This window comes from Nicotiana tabacum, chromosome 23 (genome assembly GCF_000715075.1).
Source record: "Nicotiana tabacum cultivar K326 chromosome 23, ASM71507v2, whole genome shotgun sequence".
NCBI lineage: Eukaryota > Viridiplantae > Streptophyta > Magnoliopsida > Solanales > Solanaceae > Nicotiana > Nicotiana tabacum.
In genome coordinates, this window is record NC_134102.1 from 110,531,918 (window position 1) to 110,554,215 (window position 22,298).

Below are 22,298 nucleotides of genomic sequence, written 5' to 3' on the forward strand. Positions count from 1 at the left end.
CAGATCAATGTGGACTAGAATTTTGAACTTCGCCCTCAAATTGGCAAGGGCAGTCGTGTTCATCTCAGACTCCACGGCCTCAGGGTCATCCTCGGGCAGCTTAGAGAAGTCAGTTCTAGCCTTCTCTCTATAGGGAATTATTTCCTCCACCGTAGGAAAGCTTTCATCTTCTACAACAATGGCAGCCCCATCGTCATTGGGAGGCATGCGCACAGCTAAGGGAACAAGGTCAAGTACCCCCCAGAACTGGAAGACACGTTAACCATATTGGTTTATGCATAGAGGAGGTGTAAACGCAAAAGAGTCAAGAGTAGCAGTAGCCACCAAAATCAGTGAAGGCAGGAATATGAAGTAAGATCAAGAAAACAGAGATTCTGAATGAGGAAGGAAGAAGAAGATATGAAAATCCAATTTTTAGAATGCAAAGAGTGAATCGAAGGATTGAATATCCCTATTTATAAGAGTTAGGGCATCAATATCGAGGAAGCAAACCGTCGTTACCCAGCTCAAGAATCGAAATGGCAGAGGCATGAGAAACGATACAAGTATCAGGAAAATGCATAATAATGATGCATGATGACATGACGTCACTCTGAAATGATACGACCCTAGGTTGCGGCTCACGGAAGGCCACATTTCCATCCCGTCTGAAGCGCTACTACTCGACCTGCTCGCATAAAACTTCTCAACCCTAATAGAGTCCGCTCATCAAGGTCGCCCAGGGTGGACACCAATAAGCGGAGGGACTAACTGTATAGGTGAAAATCAGCGTCAGTGGGATTTAGCTTGGAGCGATATCTTGGAAAGCGATATGGTCGAGGTTGACTAGTAAATAACGAAGCTCGTAGCTGATATTTAACTTTAAATATATATATCTATATGTATATCGCCTCATGTTTTACTCGTGTTTCGAGGAATTCGAATATAAAATGTATTGATTTATATTAATTCGGGATGTTTTTATGTGTAGGAATTATCCAAAAGTAATTGGGGGCGAAAGGTGCAAGATTAGAGCCAAAACAAACGAAAAAAAGGAAAAGTTGGATTTTCGGCGCCACAGGCAGCGCTCCACGCCACCTGTGGCGCCCTTTGCAGAAAGTCTCATAAGCCAGTGTCAGGGCCAGCATGGGGCGCTGGGCTGGACGCTGGCGACGTGATTTTATCCAAGTTTGCCCTGGACAAGGTTATTTTGGCCCTAGACCTAACCAACGTGTATAAAAGCAAAACTAAGCTTATTTTTGGAGAGGGGACGCCACTTTGAAGAGGGAATACACACGAGGAACATCCGGGAGCGAAGAGATCTCAGTTTTCTTCATCTTTTCTTAATATTTTCAATTATACAACACTTATAAATTTGTTTGATACTATCATGAGGGGCTAAAACCCATAGTTCTGGGGTTGCGATTTAGCCATGAATATTGTTGTTTAACATTGACTTAACCTTGATTATAATTCGCCAATATATAGTTGTTTCTTCAATTATGTGATTAATTGCTTAATTTTCTGGCCAGCAGTTAGGTTCTATTTACTATTTATGATATGCTTGGGAAAACCATATTTAGATTAGAGAAGAATTAAAGAGAGCATGATCTTAACTCTGAGGGGGCAGATTTGTGGTTAGGATAGGAATATATCTAGTCACCATGCTTAATTAAATATCGTAATCTTAATGCGTTAATCTATTTTGAATAGGCGAGTAGTACTTCGGGAGAAGGCTACGAGAGTAATTGTTCGATTAATTAGCAACCATGAGTGAATTGTATGAAAGGAAGAGTTAACTAGAACGCAATAGAATTGATTAATCGATCACAACCCTAGAATATTTGTCTCTACCGAATACACAACAATCATTTTGTTGCATGATAATTTAGTTACTACTTAGAATTATAATTTAGTATAATTAAACTCTTGAACTCGAATTGGCTCGACTGAATAACAATCTTTGTGAATTTAGTAGGTGGTTGATACAAGTCTCTGTGGGTTCGATACTCGACTTATTATTTTATTACTTGTACGACCACGTATACTTGCGTGTGCGTTTGGGAGCAACAAGTTTTTGGCGCCGTTGCCGGGGACTTTAATATTGACTACTTTCTAATATTTACTTTCATTGTTTATTTCGCCGTGTCTAACGTTACTTGATTGTTACTTTGATCTCAGGAACTTTGATTGAATGCGCAGGGTCAGAAGCCAGGACAGACTTCAAGGCTTTGACCCCGAACCTGAGAGAACATTTCATAGGAGGTTGAGGGAAGCAAGGGATACAAATAATCTTCAGGCACTTGTTCATTTTCCTGTGAACATGGAAGAGGAGCAACATATGGTTGTTCAGGAGGTGGCGATGCCTAGCATTGCTAATGTCACCTCCAGCATTAGGAAGCCCAGAATCACTGGGCACTTTGAGCTGAAATAGAGCATGATCCAGCTACTTCATGCGAATGGGCAGTTTATGGGTCTTCCACACGAGGATCCACAACAGCACATCCTGAATTTCTTGGAGATTAGTGATACTTACATCACTAACAGGGTCACTCCAGACTATGTGAGGCTCACACTTTTTCCGTTCTTTATGTTGGGTGAAGCAAAGCGATGGCTGAAGGCAGAATCAGCTAAATCTATTACATCATGGAATGATCTGGCAAGGAAATTTCTGGCAAGATTCTTCCCTACAGGAAAAACTGCAAAGATCAGAAGTGAGTTAGTCGCCTTCAAACAGAAAGTGGGGGAGTCTTTATACTTAGCTTGGGAGAGGTTCAAGGGGCTGCTCAGAGACTGTCCTTATCACAATCAGACAAATGAAGTGTTAGCTCACACTTTTATAGAAGGGCTACATCCTGATAAAAAGATTGTGGTAGATTTTGCAGCTGGAGGTCAAGTGTTGGAGAAAATCTTTGATGAGATATATGCGTTATTGAACAAATTCTCCAAAAGCAATCCTGATTGGCAAGGAGAGATGGGAAGACACACAATGCAAAAATCTGCAAGGGTTCTCTAGTTAGATGTCGTCTCTGCATTATCAGCGCAGATTTCCACATTGACCAACCAAGTCAATCAGATGACCTTGGTTATTAACAAGCAACAAGCCTAGTCAGTGCAACATGTTCAATTGTTTTATGAAGTATGTGGAGAAGGTCACATGAGTAATCTATGCCCAGCAAATCCAAAGTTTGTATATTTTATGGGTAATGCAAATCGAGGCCAGGCAAATCAGTATAGGGACACTTACAATCCTAACTAGAGGAACTGTCCAAACTTCTCTTGGGGTGGAAACCAAGGTGTTCAGAATCAGTACAGGCCACAAGCACCTCAACAACAATATAGACCACCTCAGGCTGAACAACATGCAAACTCGACAAGTCACCTTGAGGAAATGATGAAGAATTTGGTGGCTGACCAGCAGGCCCAAACAGCAAAAATGATGAAGAAAGTGATGGCTGACCAGCAGGCCCAAGCAGCAGCGATAAGAAATTTGGAGTGACAAATGGGACAACTTGCCAGTGCCCAAAATACTCGACCAGTTAGGGCTCTTCCTAGTGATACCGAGCCTAATCCTAAAGCTCAAGTCAATGCGGTTACCTTGAGAAATAGAGGAGTGTTAGAAGAAATTCCAAAGAAAAAGAAGTATACGGCTAGCCTTGAAGGAGAATTAGTTCCCAAGCCAGTTGAGGAGAATGAGAAAGAGAACAAAGGATCATAGCCAGTAATTGTGACAAGGCCACCACCTCCGTTTCCACAAAGACTGCAGAAGCAAAAAGATTATGCTAAGTGCAAGAAATTCTTAGATATTTTGAGCCAAGATCGTGTGAATTTGTCTTTGGTGGAAATTTTGTAGAAAGTGCCTAAGTATGCATGGTAATCTCAGAGATATTGTGGCCAGCAAGCGAAGACATACAGAGTTTGAAACAGTTGCACTTACTGAAGAGTGCAGTGCTAGAGTTTAGAGTAAGCTTCCTCCTAAGTTGAAGGATCCTCGGAGTTTCACAATTCCTCTATCTCTTGGAAAACAAGAAGTTGGTAGAGCCCTGTGTGATTTAGGGGCTAGTATAAATTTGATGCCATCCTCTTTGTTCAAGCAACTTGGATTGGAGGTGCTTAGACCTACTACAATCACTTATACAGTTAGCAGATTGGTCACTAGTTATGCGAGAAGGAATTATTAAGGATGTGCTAGTTCGAGTGGGAAAGTTTATTCTTCTTGCTGATTGATTTGTTCTTAATTATGAGGCAGATGAGGAAGTGCTCATTATTTTGGGGCGACCATTCTTAGCTACTGGTGGAGCGATTATTGATGTAAGGGAAGGGAAGTTGAAGATGAGAGTTGACGATGAGGAAGTCACTTTTAATGTGTACAAGGCACTTAAGCTCCCTAAGCATTATGAAGACTTGTGCATGATTAATGTGGTCAAATTGAAGGAGATAGAGAAGAGTTCTTATGTGAATTATAGTGGTCCAGATGGGACAACTAAGTTAGAGGAGGTGGTGTTGCAAGTTGAGTGTGTAAGAATAATTGAGAAAAGAGCCAGAGAAGAAAGAGGAGATCTTTTGAGAGCGTGCAAAAAGGCTAAGACTTCATGGGAGAAAGAAGAAGAGAAAACGCCCAGACTGAGCAAAGTACCAGAGTCGTGCCACGACTATAAATAAGGCGCTTGTTGGGAGGCAACCCAGCCTACATTTTTTTTTATTCATTTTTTTTACAGTGTAAAGTTTTATGTTGTTTTTATTTTGCAGAGAAGGGGAAGTCTGAGTACCCGAAGTTGAAGCTGAGGAGCATGTTTGAGCTTAAGTGTGGGGTCATCCCAACCCTTAATATTGAGGATCATGTCCGAGCTAGGCCCGAGAGGGTCTCAGGGAGTATTTCTCACCCTTGTTTTAATATTTTTCTCTGTGATCATGCATCGAGGACTATGCATAATATAAGTGTGGGGTGGAAAAACTACTTTCTGAAGTGTAATTGTATAAAACTATTTTTTATTAGTTTTTATCTTAGAACTCGTAGTAGACATAGTCTAGGTTCTCAAAAATAAAATAAAATAAAATAAAACGAAAATTTAAAAAAAAAATGGAAAAAGCTCGAACTTTTCCCGACGATGGATCTGTTGGACAATTTTCTTGAGGGTTAAAGTCTTATAAAAAAAGCACCAAAAAGATTTTTTTTTTTTTTAAGATAGTTAAGTAGTATCCCTTAGGTTTTCTTTGGGCACCGGTTCTTTTCCAAGGGTGTAGCTCGAACCGGGTACTTTATTTTTTTTTGGAGTAAGTTAGGAAGAAACTGAGTTGCTTTGAGGTGCCTAGTGACATGCTTGGTGCTGGAACATTAGGCCATGACATGCGATCTATCTTCCCGTGCATTTGGTTTGAATTGTGATGCCTAAGTAAAATAAATAGCTTATTCTGTGATAAGTAAAATAAATAGCTTATTCTGTGACGCTTTCTCTCAGTTGTTCAATTTGTATGCCACATAGTGCATTATTGCTTAAATTTCTCAATTATATGTGCTTGCTTGACTTGAGAGTTGAACAAAACCGTCTTGATTGAGTCATGTGCAATGTGTGTCTGAGGAATTGTGATTCTCTGCGCTATCCTGTGTAGTCTAGAACTTGCCCCGTGTGTTAATCGAAGCGAAATTGTTAAGTTGTGCTAATCTAGGAGACGACGTAGGCGTTTTTTGCTAGAGCATAGATATGCTTGTCACTTGAAGATAAAATTTTCCGTTGCTAGCCCCTTTGAGCCTATAGACCTTTCTTTCGGCACCCACATTACAAGTCGCATCCCTATTTTGTTATTAATTTGAGATTGTTGAACCTTTACCTCCTAAGGTACTTAGTCGCTAAAAGAAGTAAGGTGAGAGATTGGGGAGTTGCTTCTAAGTGGAACCATGGACAGGCCCTTGGTGCACTAAAGTTGAAATCAAAAGTCACTAACTGATGAACATTAATGTATGGAGTGTGCGCAGAAAAAAAAAACAAAGAAGAAAAAAGAAAAAGAAGAATTGCAAGAAGAGAAAAAAATGATAGTCAAAGTATGTAGAAAAAACACACACCTTCTAATCTTACTAATTTGTGCTAGTGAGGGTATGGAAGTGCTTAATGAAAAAAAGGGACTATGTTGTATATGGTTTGTGGCAAGCGAATTGGTTGAGAAGAAGATGTGCTCGAATTATGAGTGTAGTGTATTAAAGTGCTTAGGAGAGTTAGTCATTATTCCTAAATGTATCATACCCGTCCCTTAGCCTACATTACAACTTTAAAGTCCTAATTGATCCTAGATTTGGCTAGCTTAGATTAGTAGAGATGTACACTATGGGCAAGCTTATGGTACGACCACGGGATGCATATGAATTCTTTGTGATAGTGAGCAAATTTTGTTCAATTGTGTGATATCCTTAATTTATATTCAAAAGCATATTTGAATGTGTGGACTATTCTATATTCACTCTTTTGTTTGTTGGTGAGGGCACATGATCTCATGAATGATTGGTAATGTTGTAAACTTTTCTTGTTGGGTGAGTGCGCGAGTTGAGGGTGCTTAGTGGTAACGAGTCGACTTTTGAGGTTGGGTGGTTATAGATAGGTTGTTTGTATTGAATTGAAATAGTTATACTTGGGCGTGCTTAAAAGGGTAAGAATGTGAACTTTGCATGTTCAAGATTGATTGTCGGTATTGATCATAATCAAGGGTAGAGTGGTGTCAAGACCCAAAACCTAACCCATCGTGATGGCGCCTATCGTGGTATTAGGCAAGCCAACCTTTCCAAAACACTTTCAGAATTTAACAGAAGTGAATTAAGACATTTTAAATAACCGGAGTTTCTCAAAAATATGGGGTAAAACCCAAATAAAACATAAGTGCGGAAAAATAGCCCGACATCGGGGTGTCACTAAGTCATGAGCGTCTAAGTATTTAAAAATATTACAGCCAATGTCTACATATCAGTATAAAACAGAAAGAAATGTAGAAGGAGTAACAAGGTCCTGCGGACGTTGGCAACTACCTTGCAGTCTCCGGAACTTAACAAGCCTGGACTCAACAATCTACGTGTTTAGACACACCTGGATCTGCATATGTAGTGCAGGGTGTAGTATGAGTACAATCAACTCAGCAAGTAACAGAAATAAATAAGGAACTGAGAAGCAATGACGAGCTATACAGTACAGTCCATTTTCAATAATTCCAGCAAGGATTAGACATACTTTCAAATCCGGCAGTTTAAGTCAAATCAGTTTTATACACTTAAAACGCAGGTACTCCGGATATAGAAATTTTCAGAAATTTCACAACAAAGACAGATAGAAACTAAGTGCATCAACAATGAAAAAACAAGTACAACCTCTTAGGGCAACAGTCACTCCAACTCTCAACAACTTGACACTTAACTCTCAGCCCTCGATGCACACACTCAATAGGTACCTGCGCTCACTGGGGGTGTTCAGACTCATGAGGGTCTCCTACATCCCAAGCGCTATAATTTGTACGGACAACTCACGTATTGCACGGACAACTCACGTGCTACAATATCATATCTGGATCTTCACGGAAACTCACCTGCTGCACGGACAACTCACGTGCCATAGTATAAACTATAAGGATCTGCACGGACAACTCACGTGCCATAAAACTGATACCTCACAACCAGGCCCTCGGCCTTACTCAGTCATGAACCTCTCTAGTCTCACGGCTCTCAATAAAGAAAGGGAAAATAGCCCAAATCAAAGTGTTACAGTATATCATCAGGGAAAACAAATAACAGAGACTGAGGTAAACATGTACAAGAATCACTATGACTGAGTATAACTACCATGAGCAGGAATATAGCCTAAGCATGATTTCTAACATGAAAACAGTCAAGTCCTAGTAGAGAGGAATGCATATAAACACAATTAAAGGCTATTAGACTTCACAGTCTCCCGGGATGTACCAAGTCTCAATCCCTCATGGCGTACACCCACACGCATGTCACCTAAGATGGGTTCCACCTCCAAACAGTCACATTATACCAAACTCTGGGTTTCATACCCTCAAGACCAGATTTAAAGTTATTACTTACCTCAAACCGAGCAAATCTCTATTCAGCTATGCTCTTGCCCCTCGATTCGGCCTCCAAATGCTGGAAATCTAGTCACAACCAGTACAATACCATCAATATGTACTAAAGGAATAAATTTCACAAGAAAAACTACCAAATTAGACTCAAAACCCGAAATTGGTTCAAATCGGGCCTCCAGGCCCACATCTCAAAATCCAACAAAATTTACAAAACTAGAAAGGCCATTCACTCACGAGTCTATACATACAAAATTTATCAAAATCCGACATCATTTGATATCTCAAATCCTTAAATTAAACTCTCCAAAATCCCAAGCTCTAATCCCCTATTTTCACCCCTAAATTCCACTAATTAGATGATAATACAATAGAAAAACACCATAGATACGAGTATTAGAGCCCAAGAAACTTACCTCACCGAAAACCCTTGAATCTCCCTTCAAAATCACTCCAAAAGCTCCAAAACCCGACTTGAAAATGGTGGAAATGAACCAAAATTCATAAAGTATTCTATTTATAGTTTCTACCCAGATCTTTCGCACCTGCGGCTAAATATGCGCACCTGCGGTGCTGCATCTGCGCAAGAACCTCCGAACCTGTGAAAAATTATTAAAAACCCCAACTTCGCACATGCTCTCCATATCCGCATCTACGACCACGCATGTGTGGAAAAGACCTCGCACCTGCGGCCACTGCCTAACCTCCTCACTTCCGCTTCTGCAGGCACCTATCCGCATCTGCGGACTCGCAGATGCGACCTCTCCTACGCACATGCGGACCCAGCCTACCTCAACATTATCCGCACCTGCGAACTCTCACGTGCACCTGCGACCTCGCACATGCAGCTCCCCATCCGCAAGTGTGGAAATACCAGTAGCAGCAGCTTCAGTTGCATTTTTCCAACTTCAAACAATCTGTTAACCACTTGGAATCACCCCGAGCCCCTCGGGATCTCAACCAAACATACCAACAAGTCATATATCAACGTATGAACTTAGTCGAGCCTTCAAATCACTCAAAAAAAATATCAAAATACTAAATTACCCTCGGATTCAAGCCTAAGAACTTCTACACTTTCAAATTCGATAACCAATGCCGAAACCAACCAAACCACGTCCGAATGACCTCAAATTTTACACACACATAAAAAATTACACCTCAAACCTACTCCAACTTCCGAAAATCCATTCCGACCCCGATATAAAAAATTTTCACTACCGATCGAAATCACCAAATTTCTAACTTTCGCCAATTCAAGTCTAATTCCACTACGAACCTCCAAATCACATTCCGGACGCTCTCATAAGTCCAAAATCACCTAACGAAGCTAATGGAACCATCAGAATTAAATTTCGAGATCGTTTACACATAAGTCAACATCCAGTTGACTTTTCTAACTTAAGATTCAAAATAAGAGACTAGGTGTCTCAATCTACTCCGAAATCACTCCGGACCCGAACCAACTAACCCAATATATCATAACATTGCTAAAAAGTACAAAAGGAAGTAGAAATGAGGAAAATGGGACTATAACTCTAGAAACGACCGATCGGATCGTTACAAGTGGATGGTTAAAAGTTGAAGTGCTCCTTTATAGTTGAGATTTGTACGTAGTTAGGGTATATTTGATAGTCCTATTGCTCGAGGATGAGCAAGAGTTTAATTATGGGGTGTTGATATTTAGCTTAAAGTATATATATTTATATGTATATTGCCTCATGTTTTACTCGTATTTCGTGGAATTCGGATGTAAAATATATTGATTTATATTAATTCGGGGTGTTTTATGTGTAGGAATCATTCTGAAGTAATTGGGGGCGAAAAGTGCAAGATTAGAGCCAAAACAGACGAAAAAAGGAAAAGTTTGATTTTCGGCGCCACAGGCAGCGCTTCACGCCACCTGTGGCGCCCTTAGCAGAAAGTCTCATAAGTAGCGCCAGGGCCAGCGTGGGGCACTGGGCTGGACGCTGGCGACGTGATTTTATTCAAGTTTGCCCGGGATAAGGTTATTTCTGCCCTAGACCTAACCAACGTGTATAAAAGCAAAACTAAGCATATTTTTGGAGAGGGGACGCCACTTTGAAGAGGGAATACACACGAGGAACATCCGGGAGTGAAGAGATCTCAGTTTTCTTCATCTTTTCTTAATATTTTCAATTATACAACACTTATAAATTTGTTTGATACTATCATGAGGGGCTAAAACCCATAGTTCTGGGGTTGCGATTTAGTCATGAATATTGTTGTTTAACATTGACTTAACCTTGATTATAATTCGCCAATATATGGTTGTTTCTTCAATTCTGTGATTAATTGCTTAATTTTCTGGCCAGCAGTTAGGTTCTATTTACTATCTATGATATGCTTGGAAAAACCATATTTAGATTAGAGAAGAATTAAAGAGAGCATGATCTTAACTCTGAGGGGGCAGATTTGTGGTTAGGATAGGAATATATCTAGTCGTCATGCTTAATTAAATATCGTAATCTTAATGAATTCTTAATAAATTGATTTCATAGGAATATAAGCGTTAATCTATTTTGAATAGGCGAATAGTACTTTGGGAGAAGGCTACGAGAGCAATTTTTCGATTAATTAACAACCATGAGTGAATTGTATGAAAGGGAGAGTTAACTAGAACGCAATAGGATTGGTGAATCGATCACAACCCTGAAATATTTGTCTCTACTAAAAACAATCATTTTGCTGCTTGATAATTTAGTTACTACTTCGAATTATAATTTAGTATAATTAAACTCTTAAACTCGAATTGGCTCGACTGAATAACAATCTTGGTGAATTTAGTAGGTAGTTGATACAAGTCTCTGTGGGTTCGACACTCGACTTATCATTTTATTACTTGTACGATCACGTATACTTGCGTGTGCGTTTGGGAGCAACAGTAGCCGAGCAGTCAATAACGGTCGAGGTCGAGTACCAAGGGCAGTGCTAACGACTAGTATTTGTAATAGGATATTCAAGAAAATATTCCATTGAATATTCTTGTTGTATGTACTTTTAGAGTTAACTAGGGTATGTTCCATATAAATAGAAAAAAAGATAGGGGAAGGGGCATGTAAGATTCTCGGATAGGAACACTTTTTGAGAAGAATAATTTCTCTCTAGAAAAGAGACAAACACTAAAGATTCGATTATCTATTATTCCACACTTTTCCATCAGATCCGAGAATAGTTCCAATATTATAGCATTTGTTTATCACTCATCACTATAGAAGGAGGAATCACCCACCCCATTCAATATTGGGTGGATCATTCTCTGTATTTACGTTAATTTCATTTATTATTATTTATTATTTGATATTCTTCCATCATTAATGATCTTGAAATATTGAATGTACACAACATTTAATCCTCCACCAACACTATCCGGTTTTATTTGAGTTGATTAGTTATAAATCTAAGGATATCATTATTAACTAGGTTTAATCTCTTTTTTATATAAAATTAATTAGTTTAATCAAAGATTTATATATTTTGGTCAAACAACCACACGAGTAAAATTTAATATTATCTTCATTCTGCGTTAAATTGTTCACAAATTTTATAGGGTAGAAAAATATTATTTACGTTGTTTACACGTTTTGTCGGACATGCACTTGACATTACCTTCATTTTATTTATTTTATTTAATGTTTACAAATTTTACTAGATGGGCAATTCTTACCTTTATTATTCAATTATTCATATCTCTAACGAATCTTTTCAATACATTGGGTCAGTCACGTAGCCCGTCACTATATTTCATGGATTTATCTCGACGACCTTATGAATCTGATATGTGAACTTTTACCATTTATTCAATAAGAAAATTTACTGAAAAGATGAAAAAATAAAATCTAATATGAAAAGATGAAAAAATAAGAAAGAGGATGAGGAATATGGATGAAGAAGAGAAAGAATAGAATGAAAATGAGAGCGTAATCTAGTGGGTGCGCATTTGAGCAGTTCTGATTAATATTGAGAATTTCAATTTGGATTTTAGGTTTTCGGATTTAAAAAATTACAATCTAAATCTAATCCAATTACATTTGGATCGGCCTTTTTAAGTTATGTTTCATAATACTTAGTTTGGATATTTTGAATATTCAATTTTAAGCCTATAAGTTAAGCTGCTTCTTCTTATTCTTATAAAAATGAATATTCAAATAAAATATTCATGTCAATTTGCCATAATAAATTAATAATTCTTTATTTTCATAATAATCATTCAAATAAAATATTTATGCAAGCAATAAAATTATTATCAAGAAAGTACGTGTATTAATAAAGTCCTATATTAACAAGTCAAAAATATTGTACAAGTACAACCATGGGGTATGTCTAAGGTAAAAACAGTTATGCATATAAAGATGCAAACTACAGTTAGATGCGACACGTCATACTTACTCTATTTCTGATTACGTCTTTTGTCTTTATTTCAACACATAGGGCTTTTCCACATTGTTCTGAAACTGCATTCAAAGAATTCAGTTTTTTCGGTAAATAAATTTTTATTACCAATTGAAAATATGTACACAAGAAAAAAGAAGAAAAAAAACTGACTGTTGGACAGGATGCCCCAACATCAGGATCTACGGAAGTCAACCATATCATCTCACAACTACACCATCGCTAACTACTACAACCACAAAGTTAAGGATAGAAATTTAACTGATCAAGTTTTCTAGCTAATCTTGCATGCATTGTTCCTCTACAACATACCTCTTGGATAATTTGCTTCATAATATGCTTCGAATCTGATTGCGAATACCCATTGGTTTCTTTCTTTCCAAATGTAGTACACACTCGCTGCAAGTGTCATTCTGTATATCTCTGTCTCGACTCTTCTTCCTCTTGCATAAACTTCAGCCCACTTTAGTTCCTCTTGCCAACCCATTACCATTCTGCTTATCCCTTGCCAAGCTAGGGCCTTTTTCCAGATATAGGAAGACATATCACATTAAAAGAACAAGTGTGAAATACTTTCGTTCCAACTATTACAGAGTGGACAAGCCAATGGAACCTCCATTCCCCCATTGTATTAATCTATCTCTAGTAAGCAATTTTCCATGTGTCACAATAGTCTTAATATGAACTACGACGGGGTCGAACTGAATTTTGTTCTTTTGTATTCAATAAGTATTGTATGACCGAATAATTCAAGGAAGGGCGGACTGTGGGGAGGGTCCTTTTAAGTAGATGACTCGTCGGGCAGTCGGAGCATAACTTCTTTGGGAAAAAGAACTTGAATAAGTTTTTTTTTTTTTTTAAGGAGTCGTCATTTTCTATCAGGAACGCTATGTCACTTTCAATCCCGGCGTATTTCGGATGCTTGAAGGCCCCGCTGACACGAAGTGATTTAGAAAAATTCTTCTTTATCGATGGTGATCGGTCATGATATCCATAACCTTGCTTCTTTTTCGGCCAAATCAAAGTTATTCAGCTTAGTTTCAACTGAAAACCTTCTTCTTTTTCTTAAAAGTAAGAATCTTTTCATATTATTCTTTTATATTTTGAGGAAAATGGAAGATTTTTATGTTTGAGGTGTTATCATTCACCATTTTTCGCTACCAAATATAATTTTCTTACAACCCCTTCTTTTTATCTGCGTATCACTGTGTCTTTGTGTGTTTAAATAGTTTTTGGTATAAAATTTGATGGATATGTGCAAGAAGAAGGTCAGTTTGAAGCCTTTGTACATTACAAATTAATTTAATTTTGAATTGTAGTTAAAAATTTGTTCATTGAGGATTGAGAATTCTATTAGGCCCGTTAACCCGTTGAATACAACACAACTACGCTCCAGTCCCAATGTTCAAGTGAAAAATGAGTGCTTTTTTGGCTATCAAAACCAAAAAAGAAAAAGAAAAAACAAAAGAGTGCCTTATGTTCAATGGTCATAGCAATGGATATTAATTTTTTATAGCTTTTCTGTATTTATGTTACTAGCCAGATATATCTAGATTCTCATCTGATGCTTGAAAATTGAATTTGCCTCAATAATGTAAAACAGTTTTAATCAATTGCGTGTAGTTGTCAAATAAACTTGAGAACTACCCTCCCTCCTATATGTGCGTGCATGACCTTGAACTAGTAAATGTCTATGCTTCAATTGCAGTTTTCTCGTTTGGGAATTCCTAAACTAGTCAGATTCTGGATGCAGCAATAACAAAATTCTCATTTGCAACTATAAGATGGTTTAATGTTTGTTATCTTATAATTGTGACTAATTATTTGGAGCTAGTAATTTACTGTTAACTGCTAGATCTGCTATCTTCAGAAATGTTGCCTGATAAAACTTTTGGTTTTTGTAGCTCCATCGAATTCAAACTCTAAAGCTCTGACGTCTAAATCAATGACCTTATCCTATCACACCCTGCGCTCTGTATTGACTTTGCCAACATGTCGAATTCGACTATTTTCCAAGGGTCGCTTCCCCTTAATTCCTTCACAGGTATTTGTCTCTGACATACTAAACAAGTCGTACTGCTTCAGTTTTCTGTTGATTTTTACTGTTTTTGTTTGTATTGTTGAGGTTTTATTTTTAAGATGTAATATTCTTAAAATGAGGGTGAATGGGAAATGGAGGGAAAATGAAATTTTGAGTAAAATTTTAATTTTCCCCCTCTTAACAATGAGACATTGTCCCATATTGGAAGTGGAAGACATTTTTGGTGGGTATATATATAATTGCTCTTCTTGTAGCTCTTAAAGAGTTAAGAAGAAAGCAAGCATCGCGCCGTCGTCGTCGTCGCTCGCTCGGCTTCGGCTACGGCTTCGGCTTCGGATTTGGTCGAATGGTTGATTAATTTTTTGGACCAAATTTATTTGTTAATAGTAAATATTAACGTAAGATTATCCGTATTTGTAAACGGATATTTTCCAATCCGTGTATTGATAATTTGGCAGCCGGATAATGGTCTTCCCACCATGAAGTGCTTGCTCCACAAATATGAAGTGCTTGCTCCACAAATATGTAATGCTTGATCCACCATGAAGGGTGGACGTTTGGTCTTGCACTCCTTTTTGGCTGCTATATATATGAGCAGCAAATGTTGAAGAAAAAACTCAACATACAATTCGCTCAACAAATTGGCTATACATTGCACTCCTTCCTCTCAGAACTTCCATACGTTTTTCTGAGTATATACTCCTTCGTTCTGCATTGTTTTTAACTTCAAACAAAGCAACTGTAAGTGTGATTTGCTACCGAACTTTGTGTTCGCCGAAACACTGGGGTTTGAAGTACCGCTACACCAGTGTGTTATTCGTTCTATCCTGGGAGGAAATAATCCATTACCTTGGGTACTAGGAGGGGATTAAATTCCTTAAGGAAACACTGTGAATTCAGTGGGCTCGAATTTATTATTATTGTTTCATTACGTTAACTTATATTTTGCAGAATTAATATTTACAAATACAGGAATATTGACCGGGAATAACAATCTTAAGGAATTTAATATTTATTTCTGTACTTGTGTTATTCTTATTATTCTGCAAACTAAAACCTTTGTGGTTTGTGTACTCCCGTTTTGGAGAGTTAAGCCTTCGTGGCGTTTTGTTGGATATTAAAATCTACGTGATTTTTACTCCAGTTTGAAAACGTGTATTAAACGTTTGTTTGTGTCATTCTTTTCTGAAAAAGATGATGACTGAAAACGAAAACCAAGCTGTTCCGATGGCGACTGCCAACGCAACGACAAGCCGAACACCGGCGTTGGCACCGGCAGAAAAACCCGGAAAATTTTCCGGGATTGATTTCAAACGCTGGCAGCAGAAGATGTTCTTCTACTTAACTACGTTATGTCTACAGAAGTTCATCAAGGAAGATGTTCCTGATCTGCCGGATAAAACTCCAGATAATGAACGCTTTCTCGTGATTGAAGCGTGGAAGCATTCTGATTTTTTATGCAAGAATTATATTCTTAGCGGACTGGATGATAATCTGTATAATGTATACAGTAGCATGGAGACATCCAAAGAATTGTGGAATGCGCTTGAAAAGAAATATAAGACTGAAGATGCCGGGATGAAGAAATTCGTTGCCGCAAAATTTCTGGACTACAAAATGATAGATAGCAAGTCTGTTATTACTCAAGTCCAGGAATTGCAAGTGATTATTCATGATCTACTTGCTGAAGGTCTTGTAATCAACGAAGCATTCCAAGTAGCAGCAATGATTGAGAAGTTGCCTCCGTTGTGGAAGGACTTCAAAAATTATTTGAAACACAAATGAAAGGAAATGTCCCTTGAAGATCTCATTGTTCGGTTGAGAATCGAAGAGGACAATAAAGCTGCTGAAAGGAGAGGCCGTGGAAATTCAACAATAATGGGAGCAAATATTGTTGAAGCTAACAAAAAGAGGAAGAAGGCTTCTGGTCCGAAATACAACCCAAGCAAGAAGCGGTTCAGTGGAAACTGCTACAACTGTGGGAAAACCGGACACAAATCTACGGAGTGTCGTGCTCCGAAGAAAGACAAGAAAAGGGGTAAAGCAAACATGGTAGTAAACCATGATGATGTTGATAACTTGTGTGCCATGCTCTCTGAATGTAACTTGGTGGGAAATCCTAAACTGTGGTGGTTTGATTCAGGAGCCACTCGCCATGTTTGTGCAGTTAGAGAGGCTTTTGCTACCTATGCTCTTGCTGAACCCGGAGAGACAGTTTATATGGGAAATGCTTCAACAGCAAAAGTTGAAGGATATGGGAAGGTATTTCTAAAAATGACTTCTGGCAAGGTCATTCATGTTCCCGAAATGAGAAAGAATTTAGTCTCTACTGGACTTCTTGTTAAGCACGGTTTTAAGTGCGTTTTTGTATCCAACAAGGTTGTAATTAGTAAGAATGAAATATTTGTGGGAAAAGGTTACCTCACCGAGGGCCTTTTCAATCTAAATGTAATGGTTGTTGAAAATAATAATAATATTTCAGCTTCTTCTTACTTACTTGAGTCAAATGATTTATGGCATGTACGTTTGGGTCATGTCAATTATAAAACCTTGCGGAAAATGATTAACTTGAAAGTACTGCCCAAGTTTGAATGCGAAAAATCAAAATGTCAAATATGTGTGGAATCTAAGTATGTTAAACATCCTTATAAGTCAGTTGAAAGGAATTCAAATCCTTTAGACTTAATTCACACAGATATTTGTGACATGAAGTCAATACCATCTCGCGGTGGAAAGAAGTATTTCATAACTTTTATTGATGATGGTACTCGATATTGCTATGTTTACTTACTGAATAGTAAAGATGAAGCAATAGACGCATTCAGAGCAATACAAAAATGAAGTTGAAACGCAACTTAACAAGAAAGTAAAAATGATAAGAAGTGATAGGGGTGGTGAATATGAATCTCCTTTTGAAGAAATATGTTTAGAATATGGAATTATTCATCAAACAACAGCCCCTTACACGCCCCAATCTAATGGGATTGCGGAAAGAAAGAATCGCACATTAAAGGAGATGATGAATGCGTTGTTGATAAGTTCTGGTTTGCCACAGAACTTGTGGGGGAAGCCATTCTTACGGCCAATCGAATATTAAATCGAGTGCCCCATAGCAAAACACAATCCATTCCTTATGAACAATGGAAAGGAAGGAAGCCCAACTTGAATTATTTTAAAGTGTGGGGGTGTTTGGCAAAAGTGCAAGTTCCTAAACCCAAAAGGGTAAAGATAGGACCGAAAACCGTTGATTATGTTTTCATAGGATATGCGACAAATAGTAAAGCATATCGATTTCTGGTTCATAAATCAGAAAATCCCGACATTCATAATAATACGGTTATAGAATCAGATAATGCTGAGTTTTTTGAAAATATATATCCGTATAAAAAGGAATGTGAGTCGTTTGGTGAAGGATCTAAACGACCTCGGGAAGAAACAAAAGAAAGTACATGTAATCAGGAGAATCCAAGACGTAGTAAACGTCAAAGAACGTCTACTTCATTTGGACCAGATTTTGTGACTTTCTTATTGGAGAATGAGCCTCAAACATTTAAAGAAGCTATGACTTCTTCGGAATCATTGTTTTGGAAAGAGGCAGTCAATAGTGAAATAGAATCCATATTGAACAATCATACATGGGAATTGGTTGATCTTCCTCCTGGAAATAAACCTTTGGGTTCTAAATGGATTTTTAAGAGAAAAATCAAAGATGATGGCACTATTGATAAATTCAAGGCAAGGCTCGTAGTCAAAGGGTATAGACAACGAGAAGGTCTAGACTACTTTGATACATACTCTCCAGTTACAAGAATTACGTCCATACGGATGTTAGTAGCATTAGCTGCAGTGTATGGTCTTGAAATTCATCAAATGGATGTTAAGACGGCCTTCTTAAATGGAGAGTTGGAGGAAGAAATTTACATGGAACAACCTGAAGGGTTTGTGGTTCCAGGTAAAGAAAAGAAGGTATGTAGACTTGTTAAGTCTCTTTACGGACTAAAACAAGCACCCAAACAATGGCATGCGAAATTTGACCAAACAATGTTGTCAAATGGTTTTAAGATAAATGAATGTGATAAATGCGTGTACATTAAAAATGTTCCAAATCACATAGTCATTGTTTGCCTATATGTGGATGATATGTTGATAATGAGTAATGACATTGCCAACATAAATGCTACTAAGCGTATGCTCAATAGCAAGTTTGATATGAAAGACTTGGGAGTTGCTGATTTAATTCTGGGAATTAAGATCAATAAGACTCCTCAAGGTCTGGCATTGTCACAATCTCATTATATTAAGACAGTACTTGAAAAATTCAAGCACTTGGGCTTTAAAGTTGCAAAGACTCCAATTGACGTGAATCTTGCATTAGCAAAGAACAAAGGCCAAAGCATATCACAATTGGATTATGCTCGTGTATTGGGATGCTTAATGTATATCATGAATTGTACACGACCAGACATAGCTTGTGCTATAAGTAAACTGAGTCGATATACGAGCAATCCAGGCCAATCTCATTGGATGGCAATGAAACGAGTTTTGGGATATTTAGAACATACCCAAAACTTTGAATTGCACTACAGTAATTTCCCTGCGGTGATTGAGGGATACTGTGATGCAAATTGGATCACCGGTTCAACTGATTCTAAGTCCACGAGTGGATATGTATTCACTATTGGTGGAGGAGCGGTATCTTGGAAGTCGTCCAAACAAACATGTATTGCCCGCTCTACAATGGAGGCTGAATTCATAGCCTTAGATAAAGCCGGTGAAGAAGCTGAATGGCTCCGGAATTTCTTGGAAGACATTCCATTTTGGCCCAAACCGTTGGCACCAATATGCATACATTGTGATAGTCAAGCGGCAATTGGAAGGGCTGGGAGCGTCATGTATAACGGTAAATCTCGTCATATACGACGAAGACATAAAACCGTTAGGCAATTACTCTCTAGAGGAATTATCACAATTGACTATGTAAAGTCAAGTGATAATGTGTCGGATCCACTTACAAAAGGCCTAACTAGAGAGGTAGTTGAGAAATCATCAAGGGGAATGGGGCTATGGCCGAGAACAAGTCATTGTGGCGGTAACTCTACCTAGAAGACTGGAGATCCCAAGATCTAGGTTCAAAGAGATCAAACAAAGTCATTAATGACGGTTCAACATTGTCAAATAAAATTTTAGTCCATTCTCGTGATGAGACAATGTTCAGTACCAAGGATAAAGCATTAAGGCTTTTTAATGATTTCTAAATTTGATACGGGGTATATCAAATAGTGTATCTACAGGATGACACGTTTAGGAATCACCTATTTAAGTGTGAAGTGTGAGCCGCTTCAAGGAGAACTTTGTAAGGCCAGTTCTCTACGCACTTATGAAACCAGGCGGTGTTCATGGCTGAAACGAACACAACAATGAGAACCAAAGACGGTTAAGGGTTGATTGTGTGACTTATGGTTGTCTAGGTATACACCAAAGATCGACGGTTCAAAGATATCAAATCTACCGATTGACCGAATATATCCGACATAAGTTTACTACGGAAAGTTCAAAGGGAAACCTACTTATCCAGATGCAATTAATCCTTGCTTGTAAATCACACAGTTTTTCATGCATACTTCCGTGATATAGCCATTCCCCATTCATGTGGGGGATTGTTGAGGTTTTATTTTTAAGATGTAATATTCTTAAAATGAGGGTGAATGGGAAATGGAGGAAAAATGAAATTTTGAGTAAAATTTTAAGTTTTCCCCTCTTAACAATGAGACATTGTCCCATATTGGAAGTGGAAGACATTTTTGGTGGGTATATATATAATTGCTCTTCTTGTAGCTCTTAAAGAGTTAAGAAGAAAGCAAGCCTCGCGCCGTCGTCGTCGTCGCTCGCTCGGCTCGGCTTCGGCTACGGCTTCGGCTTCGGCTTCGGATTTGGATTTGGATTTGGATTTGGATTTGGTCAAATGATCGATTGATTGATTAATTTTTTGGACCAAATTTATTTGTTAATAGTAAATATTAACGTAAGATTATCCGTATTTGTAAACGGATATTTTCCAATCTGTGTATTGATAATTTGGCAGCCGGATAATGGTCTTCCCACCATGAAGTGCTTGCTCCACAAATATGAAGTGCTTGCTCCACAAATATGTAATGCTTGATCCACCATGAAGGGTGGACGTTTGGTCTTGCACTCCTTCTTGGCTGCTATATATATGAGCAGCAAATGTTGAAGAAAAAACTCAACATACAATTCGCTCAACAAATTGGCTATACATTGCACTCCTTCCTCTCAGAACTTCCATACGTTTTTCTGAGTATATACTCCTTCGTTCTGCATTGTTTTTAACTTCAAACAAAGCAACTGTAAGTGTGATTTGCTACCGAACTTTGTGTTCGCCGAAACACTGGGGTTTGAAGTACCGCTACACCAGTGTGTTATTCGTTCTATCCTGGGAGGAAATAATCCATTACCTTGGGTACTAGGAGGGGATTAAATTCCTTAAGGAAACACTGTGAATTCAGTGGGCTCGAATTTATTATTATTGTTTCATTACGTTAACTTATATTTTGCAGAATTAATATTTACAAATACAGGAATATTGACCGGGAATAACATGTTTTGGGTGAAATAATGGAATGATATTTATTTCTGTACTGAACTGGAACAGTGCCAGTGAAGGTTGATCCTTTAACTGTATCATCTTTTACAACGAAGCATACAAGAATACGAGAAACGTAATACTTCATGATAGTATTTGAAGCAATTTTTCTTGGTCCTTAAAACATCTTTTCACTTTCTCCTGCAATGCAAATGACTGTTTTTTTTTTATAAGAGACATTTGATAAATTTATTCTTAAAGATTTTCTATTACGTTGGCGGATCAAGAAAGGGGAAAAGGAACGATTAGAATTGAACCTACACCTACTGTGTAGGAGACGCTCACTAGTGTCAATAGACTATAAGCTTTGGTGGTGATGCCTGCTTTGTAAACTCTAATGTTTTGTAGCTTTTTTCTTGTGCTTACAGGCTAATATCAATGTCTGAAACCTAGACTGTTATGATATATGTATTAACCATGAGTTTGGTTTAGATATAGTAGTATTTATTATGAAATAATTATTTATTCAGTTTTAATAAAGTTATAAATATATCATATATTAGTCGGTGTACTTTGCTTATATAGTAGATGATTTAGTGTATAGAGTTTAGCTTATACACGGAAGATTAAATCATCGGTTCTTATAAGTATGAAGTTTGAGTTCACAATCTAATGATGGGATTGGACAAACCATCATGGATTATTGTAGCACAAAATTAAATATAATTTATCTTGATTATGGGAATGATTATATTTTAACTTCTTGTGCTAGTACATTTTGTATGTATTGAACGGACCAAGTAGAGATAAGTATTTCATACTGACTTAATAAAATAAACTCCTTAGCCATTAAATATTCTTATACTTTTAATCTTGATATAATTATTATTAGTTATGTATATTATTATTGTTTTAATTTATTAAAATGAGAGATCCTTTCGTGAGTCAATATGCCTACTAAATTGGATAATAATAATAATGTACATTGACGAAGTAATAGTTAGTTGATGGAATCCATGTCTCAATTTAGAGATTGATGATACACCTTTATGAAAACTTATAAGTTATCATGTGTAAACCCGGCCGGTGAATTTTGTATCCGACACATGAAATAAGTTAAGCGTAAGTCTAAATAAATAATCAACAAATTAAATCGTCACTAATTTAATTTAATTGATTAGTATCTGAATTAATCTTAACATG

The 22,298-nt window shown here is 37.6% G+C and overlaps 1 protein-coding gene across 1 annotated transcript in view; it reads left to right on the plus strand.

The window, feature by feature from the left end:
• The first annotated feature begins 3,845 nt into the window (after positions 1–3,845).
• The window catches only part of LOC142177331 (uncharacterized), a 75,082-nt gene continuing 56,629 nt past the window's right edge, over positions 3,846–22,298 (plus strand). Inside the window, exons 1-2 of the mRNA XM_075245806.1 lie at positions 3,846–3,927; positions 4,229–4,611. Of these exons, the coding sequence (XP_075101907.1) occupies positions 3,846–3,927; positions 4,229–4,611 (465 nt within the window). The remainder of the gene's footprint in view (positions 3,928–4,228; positions 4,612–22,298) is intronic.